This window comes from Rattus norvegicus, chromosome 3 (genome assembly GCF_036323735.1).
Source record: "Rattus norvegicus strain BN/NHsdMcwi chromosome 3, GRCr8, whole genome shotgun sequence".
NCBI classification, from domain to species: domain Eukaryota; kingdom Metazoa; phylum Chordata; class Mammalia; order Rodentia; family Muridae; genus Rattus; species Rattus norvegicus.
Window position 1 is genome coordinate 94,181,903 of NC_086021.1, and position 18,331 is coordinate 94,200,233.

At 34.9% G+C, this 18,331-nt stretch overlaps 1 protein-coding gene and 1 pseudogene across 1 annotated transcript in view; one reads left to right on the top strand and one right to left on the bottom strand.

Annotated features, from left to right (window-relative positions):
• The first annotated feature begins 292 nt into the window (after positions 1–292).
• Olr617-ps (olfactory receptor pseudogene 617) lies at positions 293–4,231 on the top strand (annotated as a pseudogene).
• A 4,168-nt stretch (positions 4,232–8,399) lies between these two features.
• Positions 8,400–18,331, bottom strand: part of Or5d3 (olfactory receptor family 5 subfamily D member 3) — a 25,116-nt gene continuing 15,184 nt past the window's right edge. The window contains exon 4 of the mRNA XM_063285203.1: positions 8,400–9,330. Coding sequence (XP_063141273.1) covers positions 8,400–9,330 — 931 coding nt within the window. The remainder of the gene's footprint in view (positions 9,331–18,331) is intronic.

Consider the following 18,331-nt stretch of genomic DNA (forward strand, 5'->3'; position numbering starts at 1 on the left):
GAGAAGTTATATTTTCAGCAATAAACTTACATTTAACTGCACCATGGTTGTTATAAATTGGTAGACTTGTTCTAGTAATGATAATCAACCTATTGAAGTGTCCCATATGATTTGGTGATTTGGATTAATTATGCTCATAATTGGGAAACTGTTTCCTTAGTCATCTTATTTCTAGTTAATGGTAAATTTTTGCTCAAGACTGCTGTGGTTTGATTCCCTGGGGCCATGCATTTGGAGTTAAAACACACTCTTTGATCTCCAGATTTGGCTTCAGAGCCTTATTAACATCAAGAGCATTTTTATGCTGACCATTATTATTTTAGTAATGAATAATTTTTTGCCTTTTCTAGTAACACATTTTTTAGTATGAAACTCTTATGACTTAATTCCAAATTAGTTGTCTTAATCAAACTTTTGTAAATTTATTGTTTTTATAATTTACTGGATTGGTTACAGAAATCTATACCTGATTTTGGATGGATGGTTAATTAACACATGAGAGAATATAAGATGAAACTATATTTTTGTTAGAGAAGGAGCTCTGTGAAACTAGTGTCAGTTAGGCCATATGATTCATCTGAGATTCATATTACAAGGTACTGAAGTATTTATTGTATTTGTAAAAATCATGATTTTTTTCTTGAGTTTCATTGGTATCCCATATGTTTAATAAACTTGGTGGAACTAAAATGATATTAATTTAAACTTTCAATTTTAAAAATACTTTCTGTGGATATATAAATGCTTCTCATTGAGACATCGTTATTTTGATAAATAAAAATGCTGGCAAGTTAGAATCCACTCAAGGGTGCATGCTCAGTAACTCTTGTATTTCCCTTAACTGGAATAAAATGAAACTATTAAAAACAATGAGTGATACTTTGAAATGCTGAAGGAAGCTTTAGCTGGGACCTTAGGAATATTACAATAAAACCATGGAGAACATTTTTTTAGTGAGTCTCTGCCAATGTGCTTCTATTTCTGTCTTCTTATTTGAAACAGTAGTATTTAGAAAATATTGACTCTTGATAATCTCACATTTGTTTCTCATATATTATAATTTCTAAATAAACCAAGGAAACAATGACAGAGAGAAAAAAAAAACAGTCTATGTTTTGTGGCCATTCCCTGCAATGTGCAATGTTGTATTTATGGCTATGTAATTGATTTAAATACATCACAACATAAAGCAGTGACAGCAATAAAATTGAGTTAATAATTCCTCATTATATTTACATGTGTAAGGAAATGGGGAATAGACCTTAAACAACTTGTTAGAGCCACACACAAATAGTTTATTGAAGCAGTATTTTAATACATGCTGACTAGAACCAGTCAAAGATCTTACAGAAGTCCCATCTGTACACCGAGAATGACTCAATAAATGGCCTATTATTAAGGCTTGAGTAGTGAGTCATGTCATGTACATACTGGAGACAAGGTTATTGGATGGAATAATCTGAGGTCTAGAATAAGTTAATTAAATGTTAAGTTAATGTAAAGAGAAAGTGTGACAGCTCAGATATCTGTGACGACAAATGATATTACATATGAAAAAGAATGAACATAAAATATTTACATAATGAAAAGTATATTGTGTATTATTGAAAATGTATTATTTTATCTACAAAAGTTACAATTATCAGAACTACAAGAAAAGCTGTATAAAAGTAATGTATGCATTTACTTCTGAATGTCAAATTCCAAACAAAACACTGTAAACATTTGAGACATTTAAAGCCAATCCAAAATAGGAGGTAACCTAATTTTAGAGATGAAGGCTTGCTAGAAAATGCTAGGAAACCTAAGTCTTCTAAGAGTGCAAATGATTGAAGAATAAGATTTTTTGCTTGAAGATAAAATACTCTACATTCCTGAGTGATCTTTATCTAAGGAGTGCGAACAGGAGAGACTATAGACCAGGTCAAATTCAGCAAAAGGTAATTTTAACCTAAGAAATGAGAAAGGAGAAAAAACATTGTAGATGGCTTCATATAGTAAAGAAAAAAATTAGACATTTTGTTTGCATTGTGAAACTGGTTGTTTATATTATACTTCTTTCTTCTAAACCAGCAAGGTCTTACTAAATAATATAAAGTATATAAAATTTATGTTTAAACATGAACATTTTGTTCAACCATATAAGCAATTCAACATAAGAAATATGGCTCTCTACCCGTGGTATTGATGATTTATGGTCAAGTTATATAAATCCTGAAAATGACTTAACCTTGCAAACATAGATTACATTATAAGAGTCCATAGAGTATGGACTATTAGAGTCTAGACTAAAATTGTTCCTAGGTTTTGGTTAAAATCATGGTAAATGAATCACTAAATTCACTTCTGAATTTCAGTGCTTTTGCATTTTGTTTACATCATTATACTCTAAAACAATTTAAGATTTTATACCTCACTATTTCCATGCATATCTTTTTACCAAGATGTACAAGAATATATGTAATTTCTTTTCTTTCAGTTAATGTTTTAATGTCTGTAACTACAAATGAATACACTTTCAATCTAAAAGGCTTCCAGACAGAGACAGGCAGATGGAAACATAGAAGTAGACAGTAAGACCCTTTCACCATAATATCTAATAAGAGAATGTTTAAATGTTTTCAGGAAAATCTGAAATATTCTTTAGAAAGAGTTATTTGTGGTTCTGAATCCGTTGTGCATATCTGTATTTTAACAGCTTAGTTTAAAAGTTGTATTGCTGTACCAGTATTAACAAAGAAGGTAGTTTTAAGACTTGGGTGACTAAATGGGAGTTTTATGCAGTTTAGAGTGTAGTCTAGCAATGAGCACTAACATTATAGTGTTTACACAGAGTTGTTCATGTCCTCTCAGTGTATATTGAGATGCTAGTTTTCCCCTACTGATCTAAGAAACTCTCTGTGATAAATAGTCAAGCTATTTTCTTTCGAAATCCCTGTTGGTATATGGTGTGCCATAAATTAAGACATATTCTTCTGTTTCCCTTCATAATATCCACATCTTCTACTGTATCCTGCTGCCTGGGATGGACTCTCTAATTTCCTCAAGAAAGTTTCCAAATGCAGCATCAAGTAAATCAGACTACTGGAATCTTACTTGTCTTCGTGGGATTCTCAGACTATCCGAACTTACAGGTTCCTTTATTCCTGATCTTTTTGATCATATATGCCATCACTGTTTTGGAAAATCTAGGTATGATTTTGGTTATCAGGATCAATGCTAAACTCCACACTCCTATGTACTTTTTCCTCAGCCATTTATCATTTGTTGATCTTTGTTACACCACTGTGATTGCACCAAAACTCTTAGACCTTCTGATAACAGAGGACAGATCTATGTCCCTCAAAGGATGCATAATCCAGTTTTACTTTGGCTGTGCTTGTGTGGTTACCCAAACCTTCATGTTAGCAGTAATGGCCTATGACCGCTTTGTGGCCATTTGTAACCCTCTGCTCTACACAGTGGCTATGTCTCGTAGGCTCTGTGCTCTACTAGTAACTGGAACTTACCTATGGGGTGGGCTCTGTGCCACCACACTAACATATTTTCTTTTGGCACTATCTTACTGTAGATCTACCATCATTAACCACTTTTGCTGTGAGTACTCTGCCATAATTTCTGCTGCCTGCTCTGATTCTTCCTTAAGCCAGATAGCATGCCTGTTAATTTGTATGTTCAATGAGATTTGCAGCCTCCTTATCATCACCGTCTCTTATGTAGTCATATTCATCACTGTCATCAAGATTCCTACTAAAGGAGCACTACAAAAAGCCTTGTCCACCTGTGCCCCTCATCTGACGGCCATCTCTTTCTGCCATGGGATTATTCTCCTTCTATACTGTGTGCTCAAGTCAAAGAGCTCACTGCTTCTTGTTAAGATAGTCACTGTGTTTTACAGCATGGTCATCCCTATGCTTAATCCTCTTATTTACAGCCTAAGAAATAAGGATGTAAAAGAGACTGTGAGAAAGTTAATCCACATAAAAATCCTTTCTCAGTCATTATAGATATGCACAGACACTACACTTACACACACAACATAAAGAACATTTTCTTGATTCTTTATTCATTGAATTCCTAATATTAAAATAATGAATCAAAAAGAAAATATTTTTAGAAACTGTGGGAATAATGTGTGTGTTTGAGTGTGTGTATTTGTGTGTGTGTGTGTGTGTTTATGTATGTAATAGTTACATTATTAATTATATTCCCTATAAGTAACTTTATGGAGAATGGAAATTATGATATTATCTTAGAATGGAGAAGGCTAAATCATTGTTTTCTCATGATGTTCAAATATAATTTAATTAGATTTTCTATTTTGCTTATATTTTTACTCTTCTTTTACCTTTCCTTTTCTAATTATATATACACTCTTTTCCTTTCTTGATCCTCTGGTGTACTTGTTTGTAACTGTTCATGAACACCTATACATTCATATCTGAGTACATTTAGATGATAATTCCTTTTGCTTCTTTCTCTAGCAAATAATAAAAAAGCATATTACGTACTGTACACTCACCAAATGTCATATGATCAGTTTTAGTGCCAATTTTTCTGTCTTCCCTCATTAGGAAGGAACTATATGGTGAGAATTATAACATTTACATCTTTTCTTTCAACCATAGTATCTAACTGCTCCTTCTGAGATTATAAACTTACGTTTGACTATAAACCTGAAACTTAAACATTCAAAACATTAATGTTTAAAACTTACTAAGGCTAGCTAAAATGTTATATATTTTGTTCAGAGCAGTATTTATGTTATTTGAAACATCACTCATTGATAAGTGGCTATTAGCCCAAATGCTTGAATTACCCTAGATCCCTAGAACAAACGAAACTCAAGACGGATGATCAAAATGTGAATGCTTCACTCCTTCTTTAAATGAGGAAAAAGAATACCCTTGGCAGGGAAGGGAGAGGCAAAGATTAAAACAGAGACTGAAGGAACACCCATTCAGAGCCTGCCCCACATGTGGCCCATACATATACAGCCACCCAATTAGACAAGATGGATGAAGCAAAGAAGTGCAGACCGACAGGAGCCGGATGTAGATCGCTCCTGAGAGACACAGCCAGAATACAGCAAATACAGAGGCGAATACCAGCAGCAAACCACTGAACTGAGAATAGGTCCCCTATTGAAGGAATCAGAGAAAGAACTGGAAGAGCTTGAAGGGGCTCGAGACCCCAAAAGTACAACAATGCCAAGCAACCAGAGCTTCCAGGGACTAAGCCACTACCTAAAGACTATACATGGACTGACCCTGGACTCTGACCCCATAGGTAGCAATGAATATCCTAGTAAGAGCACCAGTGGAAGGGGAAGCCCTGGGTCCTGCTAAGACTGAACCCACAGTGAACTAGTCTATGGGGGGAGGGCGGCAATGGGGGGAGGGTTGGGAGGGGAACACCCATAAGGAAGGGGAGGGGGGAGGGGGATGTTTGCCCGGAAACCGGGAAAGGGAATAACACTCGAAATGTATATAAGAAATACTCAAGTTAATAAAAAAAAAAAAAAAAGAGTAAGAAGAAAGTAAAAAAAAAAAAAAAAAGAAACATCACTTATTTTTACATGGCTTTTATAACATGCTTATCTGTACTACAGCTTTCTTGTACTATTTCCTTTCAGAAGTACTGAAATGGCATCTAAGCATCTCCGTCTGATTTCCTCTACTGTTGTTCTTCACAAAGTGCTAAGATATCAAATTTTAAGGATAGAGCCATTTCTTTCATAGAATGCACCAAGCATTTCTTTGTTGTGTATATGCTATTAAAGAACATTTTTCTTTAATTATTTTATGTATGTCACATTGTACTTTTATGCACCTGAGTACAGTATCCTTGGAAGTCAGAGATGGGGTTGGATTCTTTGGAAATGGAGTTTCAGTTAGTTGTGGACTACCCAGCATGGGTGTTGAGACTTGAACTCACACACTCTGTCCCTCTGTAAGGGTAATATGAGTTTTTTCATCTTTATTTACATTTTGATTGTTATTCCCTAACCCCTCCCTCTCTCATTCTCTATGGGTATTCCCCTCCCCATCCTCCCTCCATTACCACCCTCCCCCAAACAATCACGTTCACTGGGGGTTCAGTCTTGGCAGGACCAAGGGCTTCCCCTTCCACTGGTGATCTTACTAGACTATTTATTGCTACCTATGAGATTGGAGCCCAGGGTCAGTCCATGTATTGTCTTTGGGTAGTGGCTTTGTCCCTGGAAGCTCTTAACCATATTTTTTAGACTCTGGTACACATGTATGCTAATAGGTTTATGCATGCTGGCAAAGTTGAGAGATGGCTAATTTGTGGTGATCCTTAATCATCTTTTCTAAAGAGCTCTAGTCTTCTTCTTTGTCAGTGACTATGTCACTCCCTTGAGCTACCATTGATTCTTTGGTATTAATATGCTCTTTGGTCACACAGGACTATGTTCACACACACACACACACACACGGACTCATGCATGTATACATGCACACAAACCTACTATGAGCTTGGTGGCACTGTTAACATATCTTGTTCTGATAAAGCTTAAGAGACAGAAGAATGTTTTATTTCCCACTAAAATTTGAATAAAAGTGTTGCCTAAATTTGTTTCTCTCCCTGCCTGCCTTTATTTTAATCACCACCATCATGATTTCAATGTAGGATGGTACACAGCAGTGCACATATCTGCCACCCCATTGTCACTGAGATTTTCAAAATACCAGTCTTTTTCATCCTGTTTTTCTTCTGAATTTTCAAGGCTTGCAAAAGGTATACTTTGTCTTTGTTTGTCAGATCATCTCTAAACTAAAACCAAAGAACCAAGGATGTGTTGAAGATAGATAACCAATGACAATTCATGTAGTATGGAATATCATTTTAGGACTTTTATTTAGTTTGCATAGTAACTGTGCTATTGCTCCACATCAAGTCAGCTCATGAATGTACGAAAACATATTAATTAATATATCATTATCCCGTTAATTTACACTATAGAAATTATGAGGAATAAAATCATAGAGAATTTAAAGGGAACCAACAAATTAGATATTCTAACTTGAAGATATGATATCAGTAAAATCATCCATTTTCCAGCCTAGATCAACATTCATTTTAATTCATATCTCATGAAGTATAGTTACTTTGAGATATCCTCAAGTACATATAACTTTAGTGCTAAGAATTAAACCATCATCACTTATTTCAGTGCTTTATATACCTCAAAAAGAGCCTTTACTAAAGTTCACTAGAAAGAAAGACTTCAATGATTAAAACTGTTAATGATGGATCTGTATGGATACAAACATACTTATGTAGAAGGTAGTTTCATGCTATACATGAGGATTAAATCTCCCTATAGGTCAAATACCCTGCACTATCAGGGCTTAGATGATTTACATTATTAGGTATGGATTACTTCCTAATTCTAGTGAGATAGATTACCTCTAATATGGTTATTTGTGAACTTCTGTTTACTTCTAAATAACAAATAAGTCAATTATACTGTGAGAACTATAATTTACTCTATATCTACTATCTACTCTTGAAATTTGGGAGCTTCAATATATAGGGTCTTATGTGACAAATACAGCTCATTTTTAATGTGATCTCGTCACCCAAAACAATATTTATTATTAAAAATATTATTTTATTTAAATATATAAAGTATTTTGTAGAATCTTTAGGTAAATGCATTATCATATCTAATTACAGACTCTCAGATATTGAATAGGTGATATATACCTGTAGCTAGAGTACATGATTTTTTTGATATATAAATGTTTATTTTTAAATAGCTAAAAAGTTTTGGTTACATGAGTTTGTTATAAATTATTATGACAAAACAAATTACAGTATTTCTTTTGGAAATAATAAGCAAGGATTCAGAAGAAAATAAAGATTAGGGTTGGCAATCTATAGTAGCATAGGCATTGAAGTACATCAAAGTTTACCAGGAATATGGTATCCCAAAAGATATGAATCATGATTAGTAAGTGATAATAGCAAAAATATAATCATTTAGTTAAGACAATTAAATAGCCTACTAATTACAAAGATATTTTCCAATCAATTCTATGCATGTATGTCTTTATTCTCCAAGCATTGAAAATGAGAAATTTGTTTCATCATTAATGTATGCTAGCTTAAAAGTTGTGTATGTTAAATTTCAAGTATGAAATCTTTATTTAACCAAAAGTTATTATTACTTTCTTTATTATTTTATAGCTGAACACCCAAACTCAAAATAAATAGATTTTGAATAATTAGCTAACTTGGAGATAGGATCACTGTTGTTGGTGGTAGGTGGTTGGTTTTAGTTTGTCCATTCTTTTAAATATCGTAAAAATTCTGCACAATATTTCTGAATATGAAGGGATAAGCAAACCACATTAATATGACATTTGGCATTATATACTTTTCCTCACCAGCTTGCTGAAAGTCTCCTTGACATCTTTGTTTCTGAGACTATAGATCAAGGGATTTAACATAGGGATGAAGACCGTATAGAACACTGAGGCCACCTTGACCATGAGCCAAGAACCCTTTGTGTTAGGTACACAGTAAAGAAAAAGAATTGTTCCATGGAAAATAATAATGGCAGTCAGGTGGGAGGCACATGTAGAGAAGGCTTTACTACGGCTCCCAATGGAAGGCATCTTCATGACAGTAATGAAGATGAAAACATAGGATGTAAGAATAATGAATAGGCTGCTTATTTCATTAAATGTGGCAGAGACAAAAATAATCTCCTGACTAATGTAAGGGTCACTGCAGGATACAGCCACAATAGCAGCATGCTCACACACAAAATTATTTATGATATTAATTCCTTGGAAGGATAATCTCAGCAAGAAGTAAGTAAGTGTAAGGGAACAAATTAAACCCCAAGAATATGATGCACCCACTAAAAAGGAACACAGCTTTGGGGACATGGCAACAGTATAGAGCAGAGGATTACACACTGCAACAAATCTGTCATAGGCCATCACTGCTAACATGTAGGTTTCAGTCACTACAAATGTACATGCAAAGAAGAACTGCATAATGCAGCCTGAGAAAGAGATGGTTCTGTCTTCTATGATCAAGTTTTCTAACAGTTTGGGGGTTACAACAGTAGAGTAACAGAAATCCACAAAGGAAAGGTGACTAAGGAAAAAGTACATGGGGGTACTGCGGAGCTTTGCGTTGACCCTGATGATGCCAATCATGCCCAGGTTTCCCAGCACAGTGATTGTGTATATGGTCAGAAACACAAGGAACAGGGGCACCTGTAGATCCGGATATTCAGAGAAGCCCAAGAGAATGAAGATCACTGAGAAAGTCTGGTTTTCTTGGTCCCTGAGTTAAAATAGAAAAATTGAAAGAGAGAAGCAATCAAATAAGATAGACTGACAGAAAGTGTTTTGAGGTTTAAGGATACTCATAAAGATCTATATAGGTTTTTTTCCCAGTATTAGACTTGTGTCCCTGATATTAAAATATTATTAATATATGTACAATTTTACTTCAAGTATTACTTCAGATTTTATTATTCTATCTACAGGGTTTACTATATCCTGAATACAGTTACACATTTTGTACAAATTATATTGAATCTAAATTCTATAATTAGACTTTTAAAATGTGGGAATCAAATCTCTGTTCTTTCTTGCATCCTATTCTAGTAAAATTAGAGCAACTTAGGGTTATTGTTATTCTACCAATAACAAATACTGTTTCAGCAAGTTATGACACATATTTCATTATACTTAACTTTGTGGTAAACTTCTTATATGCTGTGTTTACCTTAATGAACTGGGGCTAAATTTCAAAATTACTCATTTTACCTCAGAAACTGCCTGTCATTTATGTTCAGTTGTTTGATGGTACAATGGGCTGTGTATATAATATGCATATGTAATTTCTGGTAAGTTGCATCTTGGTTTTTCTCATTACATTTCTCTTATGTGCTAAATACAATCCTGAGTATTTTAGAAACTCCAGAATAACCAAATATAATTTATATCCTTAGTTTTTCTATGAGATTAGAATGAGATTTAATACATATTATGAGTTATAATTGATTGAAACTGACTGCATATATAAAAAGGAAATATATAATGAATAAGTAGATATTCTCTAGAAATATTGGTCACATAATAACAAGTACAGTGACACACATGATGATAAATTCATCTAGTTAGGAAAACTATCATAAATGCTTATCGTAGAAGTTATAGTCATACATACATTTTAAAGCCTGAAAAAATTAGGGTCATACATTACATTCCTTATAACATAAAATAAAATGAGAGTTGAATAAACTCACCACAAACCAGAAAACTTTGATGTATTCATTTAAGACTTATTTTTGAAAAAAAAAAGATAGGTTCTAGAAATGCCTCTGCTAGAAATTCTATTTAAATATATAATAGAATACAAGTTATGGGAAAATACAGGTTTTACTGTGTTTATCAAAGAATATTTTAGAAAAAGATGACTTCTATCACATAACCTTTACAAAAATATCTCAGTGATAACTGAGAGAAAGGGAAATAAAAAGATAGAACCTTAGCATCAAACTATGTCTCACATTTATGTCACAGATACCTCAGAGATGTAAACCCTAGAGAATGCAAATGAAGAATTGCTCTGGAGGCCTAAATCAAACAATTAGATGAAACAAAGCACCATGTTCTATTTTGTCTGTAATTTTATCTAAACTTAGTAATACTTTTAAAGACATGTTTAATGCTTTAAATATCTTATAAATATTTTATAAGAGATCAACATTCTTTAAACTTAGATATATACAGGAAGCTACAAAATATTTATAAACTAAGGACTAGTTCCCATGATACTGGAAGATACCATGCAAGTTTCCAAAGGATGAAGGAAACCAACAGTTCTATCTAGTAATTCCCCTTGAACAACACAGTGACCAACATAGTGTTATAACCCTACGAGTAGAGAAGTAATGTGCATACATTCCCAGTAAACAAAAATTCTTTTAATGGACTTAAGAACCCCAGCCCACTCCCAGCAAGAGGGAAATCTTGTCTACTACTGGAAACCTAGATAACTAAGTACTCAATGCTAATGAAGACAAGAATCTTGGCAGAGAACCTACAACACCATTTTACTAAAACAGCATAATCTATAACCGCATTCTAAATATTTGATTTATACTCACAGATAAGTGTAGTCTTCACCTGTAATCAGGAAAACTCTTTGCCACAGTCAGAAATCACCACCAAAAATCACAACCAAACAATATGCAGAATTATGGAGCTCAGCTTGCCTTTCGGCCAAGGAGGTCTGCTCTAACAAAGGACATAGGATGACTTCTGTAACCAGTTACATAGGGGACGTACTCTAACCAGAGACAAAGGGGTCTGGCTAACCAGAGACAGATGCCTGACTCCCAGTAGTCCTGCTCTAGCCCAGGTCAAACAGCTGCACTTGCCTCCAAAAAGGACTACTCCACTCTGAGACACCCAGGCCAGTTAATACCAGAAATAGCCAGATGGCAAAATGTAAGTGCAAGGATATAAGTGACAAAAGTCAATGTAATTTGTCACCATCACAACCCAGTTCTCTTACAACACCAAGTCCAGGGTACCCTCACACACATTGAAGAGCAAGATTCTGACATAAAGTCCCATCTCATAAAGATGATAGAGGCCTTTAAGTAGGGTATATATAGCTCCTTAAAAGAAATAGAGGAAAGTACAGATGGACAGGTAGAAGCTATTAAAGAGGAAACAAATACCTTAAAGAAATACAGGAAAATAAAATCAAACAGGTAAAATAATTGAACAAAGCGATTCCTAAACTGGGAATGAAAAACATTTTTAAAAATCAAGCAAATCTAGAAATGGAAAACCTTGGAAGAAGAAAAGAAACTACAAATGAAAGTATCATCAAGAATATAGGACATGAAAGTCAGAATCTCAGGTATGAAAGATAACATAAAAGAAATTGATATATTTGTCAGAGAAAATGCCAAATATACAATGTTCCTAACTCAAAACATTCAGGAGATTTGACATGCTAAGAAAGCACCAGAATCAGAATAATAGGAAGAGGAAAAGGGTGAAGATTCCAAGTTGAAAGGGCTGGAAAACATCTTCAACAAAATCATAAAAGAAAACTATCCTAACCTAAAGAAGGAGATGGTCATAAACATACAAGAAACCAAGGAAGACTAAATAGATCACACTAGAAAATACTTCCAGCATATGATAATCAAAATGTTAAATGTATAGAACAAAGAGGTATGTTAAAATCCGTAACAGGATAAGGCCAAATAACATATAAAAGCAAGACCTATCAGAATTATGCCAGACTTTTAAAGACATTCTAAAAGACAGAAGATCCTGGACAGATGTCATATGGACCCTAACAGACCACAGATGCCAGCCTAGTAAAACTCTCAATCACCACAGATGAACAGACCAAGATAGTCTATGACAGATTGAAATGTAAACAATATCTTTATACTAATCCAGCTCTACAGAGGAAAATAGGAAACTCCAACACCAGGAGCTAACTATGCTCAAGAAAAAGCAAGAAATGAATCATTTCACAACAAATCCGAAAGAAACGAATAGCATTCACATGTTCATGCATGCACACACACACACACACACACACACACACACACACACACACACACACACTACACCACCCTCAACAACAAAAATACCAGGAACCTAACAGCATCATTTATCTTTAGTATCTCTCAACACCGAAGACCTCAATTCACCAGAAAAATACACATGCTAACAGATAGGATAAGAAACAAGAAGTATTTTGCTGCATACAAGCAATTTACTTCAATTATAAAGATAGCAACTACCTCAGAGTAGAAAAAAGTTTTCCAAGGAAATGGTCCCAAGAAATTGTTGTTGGGATTGCCGAAGTCGCCATTCTAATACCCAATAAAATATAGTTATAACCAAAGTAAACAAAAGAGGTAGAGAAGGACACTTCATACTAATCAAAGAAAAAAAATCTACCAAGATGTAGTCTCAATTCTGAATATTTAGGTCCCAAATACAAGGGCACCAAAATTCATAAAAGAAACTACTAAAGTTCAAAATACACATTTAAACTCACAAAATAATAGTGGGAGACTTCAACATCCAACTCTCACCAATGAATGGGTCATTGACACAGAAACTAAACAGAGATATGGTAAAAATAACAGAAGTTATGAAATGAATTTATTTTAGCAGATATCTCCACAATATTTTACCCCAAAACCAAAAAAAATATACCTTCTTCTCAGCACCTCAGGGAAACTTCTCCAAAATTGATCATATAAATGGACAAAGAAGTCTCAACAAGTACAAGGAGACTGACATCATTCCATGCATTCTATCAGATCACCACAGACTAAGGTTGGACTTCAATAACAGCAAAAACAACGGAAAGTCCACATAATCATGAAAACTAAACCACTCACTGCTCATTGATAACTTGGCCAGGAAGAACATAAAGAAATGTAAGACTATTTAGAATTCAACAAAAATAAAAGCACAGCATACCCAAATTTATGGGAAATAATGAAAACAGCATGAAGAGCAAAAATTCATAGCACCAAGTGCCTTCATAAAGCTTCATAAAGAAATTAGATATAACCTACACTAGCAAGTTGACAGCACACCTGAAAGCTCTAGATCAAAAATAAGCAAACACACAGAAGAGGAGTAGACAGAAGGCAATAGCCAAACTCAGGGTTGAAATCAACCAACTGGAAACAAAGAAAAAGAGAAAGAATCAACAATATTAGCAGTTGCTTCTTGAGAAAATCAACAAGATACATAAACCTTTAGCCAAACTAACTAAAGGGCACAGAGATAATATACAAATTAACAAAATCAAAAATGAAAAGCTAGACAAACAACATAAACTGATGAAATTTAAAAAAATCATCTTATCTTACTACAAAAGTCTATACTTGACAAAACTGAAGTATCTAGACAAAAATAGATGATTTTCAAGACAGAAATGATCTACCAAAGGTAATTCAATGTCAAGTAAACTATCAAAACAGTACCATGACCACTAAGGAAATAGAAACAGTCATTGAAAATTTTCACACACAGAGAGAGAGAGAGAGAGAGAGAGAGAGAGTGCTCTTTCACAGGTCAAGATGTTTGTAGTGAAGAATTCCACCAGACATTCAAAGAAAAGATAATTCTTCAAACTAATCCACAAAACAGAAAAAGAAGAAACACCACCTAATTCATTCTATAAAGTCACAGTTACTCTGATACCTAAAACACACAATGACCCAACAAGGAATAAGGACTTCTGACCAGTTTTGCTTATGGTTATTGATGCAAAAATACTCAATAAAATTCTCACAAACTGAATTTAAGAACACATCAAAAACAACATTCATCATGATCAGGTAGACTTCATCTTAGGGACACGAGGATGGTTCAATATACAAATATACAAAAACAAAATCAATAATATAAGCAAACTCAAAGAAAAAAGGCACATAATCATCTCCCTTAAGGATCTCTCTCCCTCAGCCCTCCATTGGGTATGTATTAGTCAGGCTCTGGCAGAGCCTCTCAGCAAACAGCTATACCCAGCTCCCTGTCAGGAAGCACTTGTTGGCATCAGTAATAGTGTGTAGGTTTGGTATCTGCAGATGTGATGTATCCTTAGGTGGGGCAGTTAGTTTCTGGATGCCCTTTTCTTCAGGCTCTGTTCCACTCTTTGTCTCTTCCTTTCTTTTTGACAGGAGGAACCTTGGATTAATATTCTTGAAATGGGTGGATGGTCCCATCCCTCAACCAGGGGCTGTGCCTATACAGGTTTTCTCTGCCCTTTGTTGGTTATACTGGCTAATGTCTTCCCTGTTTGTTCCTGGAAAACTTTTGGATTATTGTCTGGACTTTCTAGTAGCTACCCTTAGTTCTTCCTCTCCCAGAACTACACACCTACATTCTAATTCCGGACCCATTTTACTTCTCCCCATCTCTTTCCATATCTGAACTGGCACAACTTTTTCCCTGCCCCTCCTCTCTCCCTACTAGATCCCTCTCTCCCTCTCTTTCCTGAGATTGTTTTCTTCCTCCTTCTGAGTATAGGATTGTAGCATCCACACTTTTGTGTGATCATCTTTCTTCTTGGGTTTTAAATGGCCTGTGAGTTGTAACATGGGTATTCCAAGATTCTTTTAGGCTAATATCCACTTATCAGTAAGTACATACCAGGTTTGTTCTTTTGTGATTGGGTTACTTCACTCAGAATGATATTTTCTAGTTCCATCCATTTGCTTCTGAATTTCACGAGGTCATTGCTTTTAATAGCTGAGTAGTACTCCATTGTGTAGATGTACCACATTTTCTATATCCATTCCTCTGTTGAAGGGCATCTGGGTTCTTTCCAATTTCTGGCTATTATAAATAAGACTGCTGTAAACATGGTGGAGCACGTGTCTTGTTATATGTTGGAGAATCTTTTGGGTATATTCCAAGGAGAGGTATAGCTGGGTCTTCAGGTAGGGAATGTCCAATTTTCTGAGGAACCTCCAGACTGATTTCCAGAGTAGTTGTACCAGTTTGCAATCCCACCAACAATGGAGAAGTGTTCCTCTTTCTCCACATCCTCGCCAGCATCTGCTGTCACCTGAGTTTTTGATCTTAGCCATTCTCACTGGTGTGAGGTGGAATCTCAGGGTTGTTTTGATTTGCATTTCCCTGATGACTAAGGATGCTGAACATCTCTTTACATGCTACTCAGCCACTAAAGATTCCTCAGTTGAGAATTTTCTTAAACAAACATTCTTAAAGAGGAATCAAAATATGCTGCACCATACTACAGGGACATGTACACAGAATGTTTATAGCACCCTTATTTTAAAAAGAAAGAAACTGGAAGAAATCCAGATGTCCCTCAAGAGAATAATGAATACAGAAAATGTGGTCCATTTACACAATGGAATTTGATTCAGCTATTAAAATTGAAGACATCATCTATTTTGCATGCAGATGGATAAAACTAGAAAATATTATTCTGAATGAGGTATTCCAGATGCAAAATGATATGCATTGTATTATCCCAAAATTACAAAATACCCATTAAACAACCCACAGACACTGAGAGGTTTAATAAGAAAAAATGCCAAAGTGACAGTGATTTAATCTCGCTTAAAAGGGGGGACAAAAATAATCATGAGAAGCAGAGGGAATGAGAACCTGGAGAGGAGAGGGTAGAGGAAAGAGGGATTGAACCAGGCATGCGTGAGAGAGGAGAAAAGGCCAGAGGAACAGAAGAACAAATGGAAGTAAGCAGTTCTGTGCATAGGTGACAGGGAGAATCCTCTAGAAAGTCCTGAGAACTGTGATGTGAAAGGCCCCAGGGCTCAATGGAGATGTCCTTGGTCGAATGCCCAAGAGTGGGGAGATAGAACCTGAATAGACTGCCTCCTCTAGATGAGAGAGATGGGGCATCAACTTACCTTCACACACAAGGGACAAAAATGGAGCAGAGACTGAAAGAAAGACCAGGGCAGCAAACCCTGATATTATTACTGATGCAATGTTGTGTTTTCAGATAGGAGCCTAGCATGGCTGTCATCTGAGAGGCTCTACCAGCAGCTAAGACCGATGCAGATGCAGCCAACCACTGGACTGAGTTCAGGGACCTCTGCGGAGAAGTTATGGAAGCATTGAAGGAGCCTAAAGTAATGACAACACTGTAGACAGACCAACAATGTCCAAGATCCTGGACCCCTGGGAGTTCTCGGAGAAAAACCACCAATCAAAAACCATACAAGGTCTGGTCTGGGGTCTTGGCAATATGTAGATGAGGACTACCTTGTCTTTTCTCAGTGAGAAGGGGTATGCCTAATCTTGTAGAGACTTGATGCCCCAGAAAAAGAGGAAGCCTGCATGGGTCTGGGGAAATGGAATGGTGAGCATCCTCTTAGAGGCAATGGAGAGGGAGAATGTGGTTAAGAACTCCGGAAAGAGGGACTAGAAAGGGTGCAAAATGTGGAATGTAAGTAAATAAAGTAATTATTAAAAAACACTATGAACACATTTGTGGACAGCAAACTGTGAACTCTTGAAAGAGTTTGTTTGATAGTTTTTTGTCCAAGGCATTTAAAATAAGATATTAAAATTTTTTAAAAAGCAAAATGACAAAGAAATTAACTGCCTAAATATGTGGGTGGCTAATAATGACACAGTAATGAGCATTAGGTGAACTTAACTTATATCCAATTGAGTCTAGCTTAAAGTATCGATTTCTGACAAGGATGAATATAATCGATCACAGAGGTTTATAGCTGTGGTTGAGAGCTTAGCCTTTAACAGATGAGCCATATCTCCAGTTCCAGACAGGTTTATATAATTGTCCCAAATATTGAGATAAACTCTTAGAACTGTGTACTAAAGTAGTACATACCTTAATCTCAAGGTTTGAAACTCATAATGAGTCTAGTATTATACATGTACATTGGGAATCTTATTCTCGGGAGGGAGAGTTGACACTCAGGTGATCCTCCTTACATGTGCTTCTGAGGTGAATGAAATTAGCACTAATTTGTCTAATCCACAGTTTATGGCAGTCCTCGTTTTCCTAATGTTTGGGGAAGGAGGATTAAATTTGCGTGAATGTATGATTTGGGATTGACAGAGGGGGTATAAAGTTTTATAATGGGTAAATATACACTAGGACTTGGAGATATACGCATTCATTGCTTACAGGTATATATTTACATAGATTTTAAGACTATTTTTTGTGTTTACACTTCACATCTTGTAAAATTTTATGTAATTTTTTTCTCATACTTTAATCATAATACAAACCTCTTCAGAACAATAGCTTTTGATTTTGGTTTTGCTTACAAAAAGAATCCACTAGGTGGCAGAAGGACACCATAATTCTAATGAACAGGAAAAATTATTGTTTTTAAGGAAACACACAACGTTATTTATATTTTAATACCGCTTGGTTATCCATTCCACTGCTTTCTCAATTAATGGATGATGAACAAATCTTCAAGAGTAATAAATGATATGACTGAATCCAAATGTTCTTATACATTATTATTTTTCCGTTTCTTAGTTTTGACTAGAAACAATTCTTTTGGCTTCTGGTCACTCAACTGGCACTAATTTTAAGAAGAAAAGGCATAGTTATCTACAAAACAACAACTATGACATGACTAAAATCTTAATTTGAAGCTACAGTATGTATTAGATATAATATCAATGTTAAACACATCAAATATATACAAATATATACATATATACATACATATATATACATATATATGTATGTATATACATATATATATACATATATATGTATATATATACATATATAT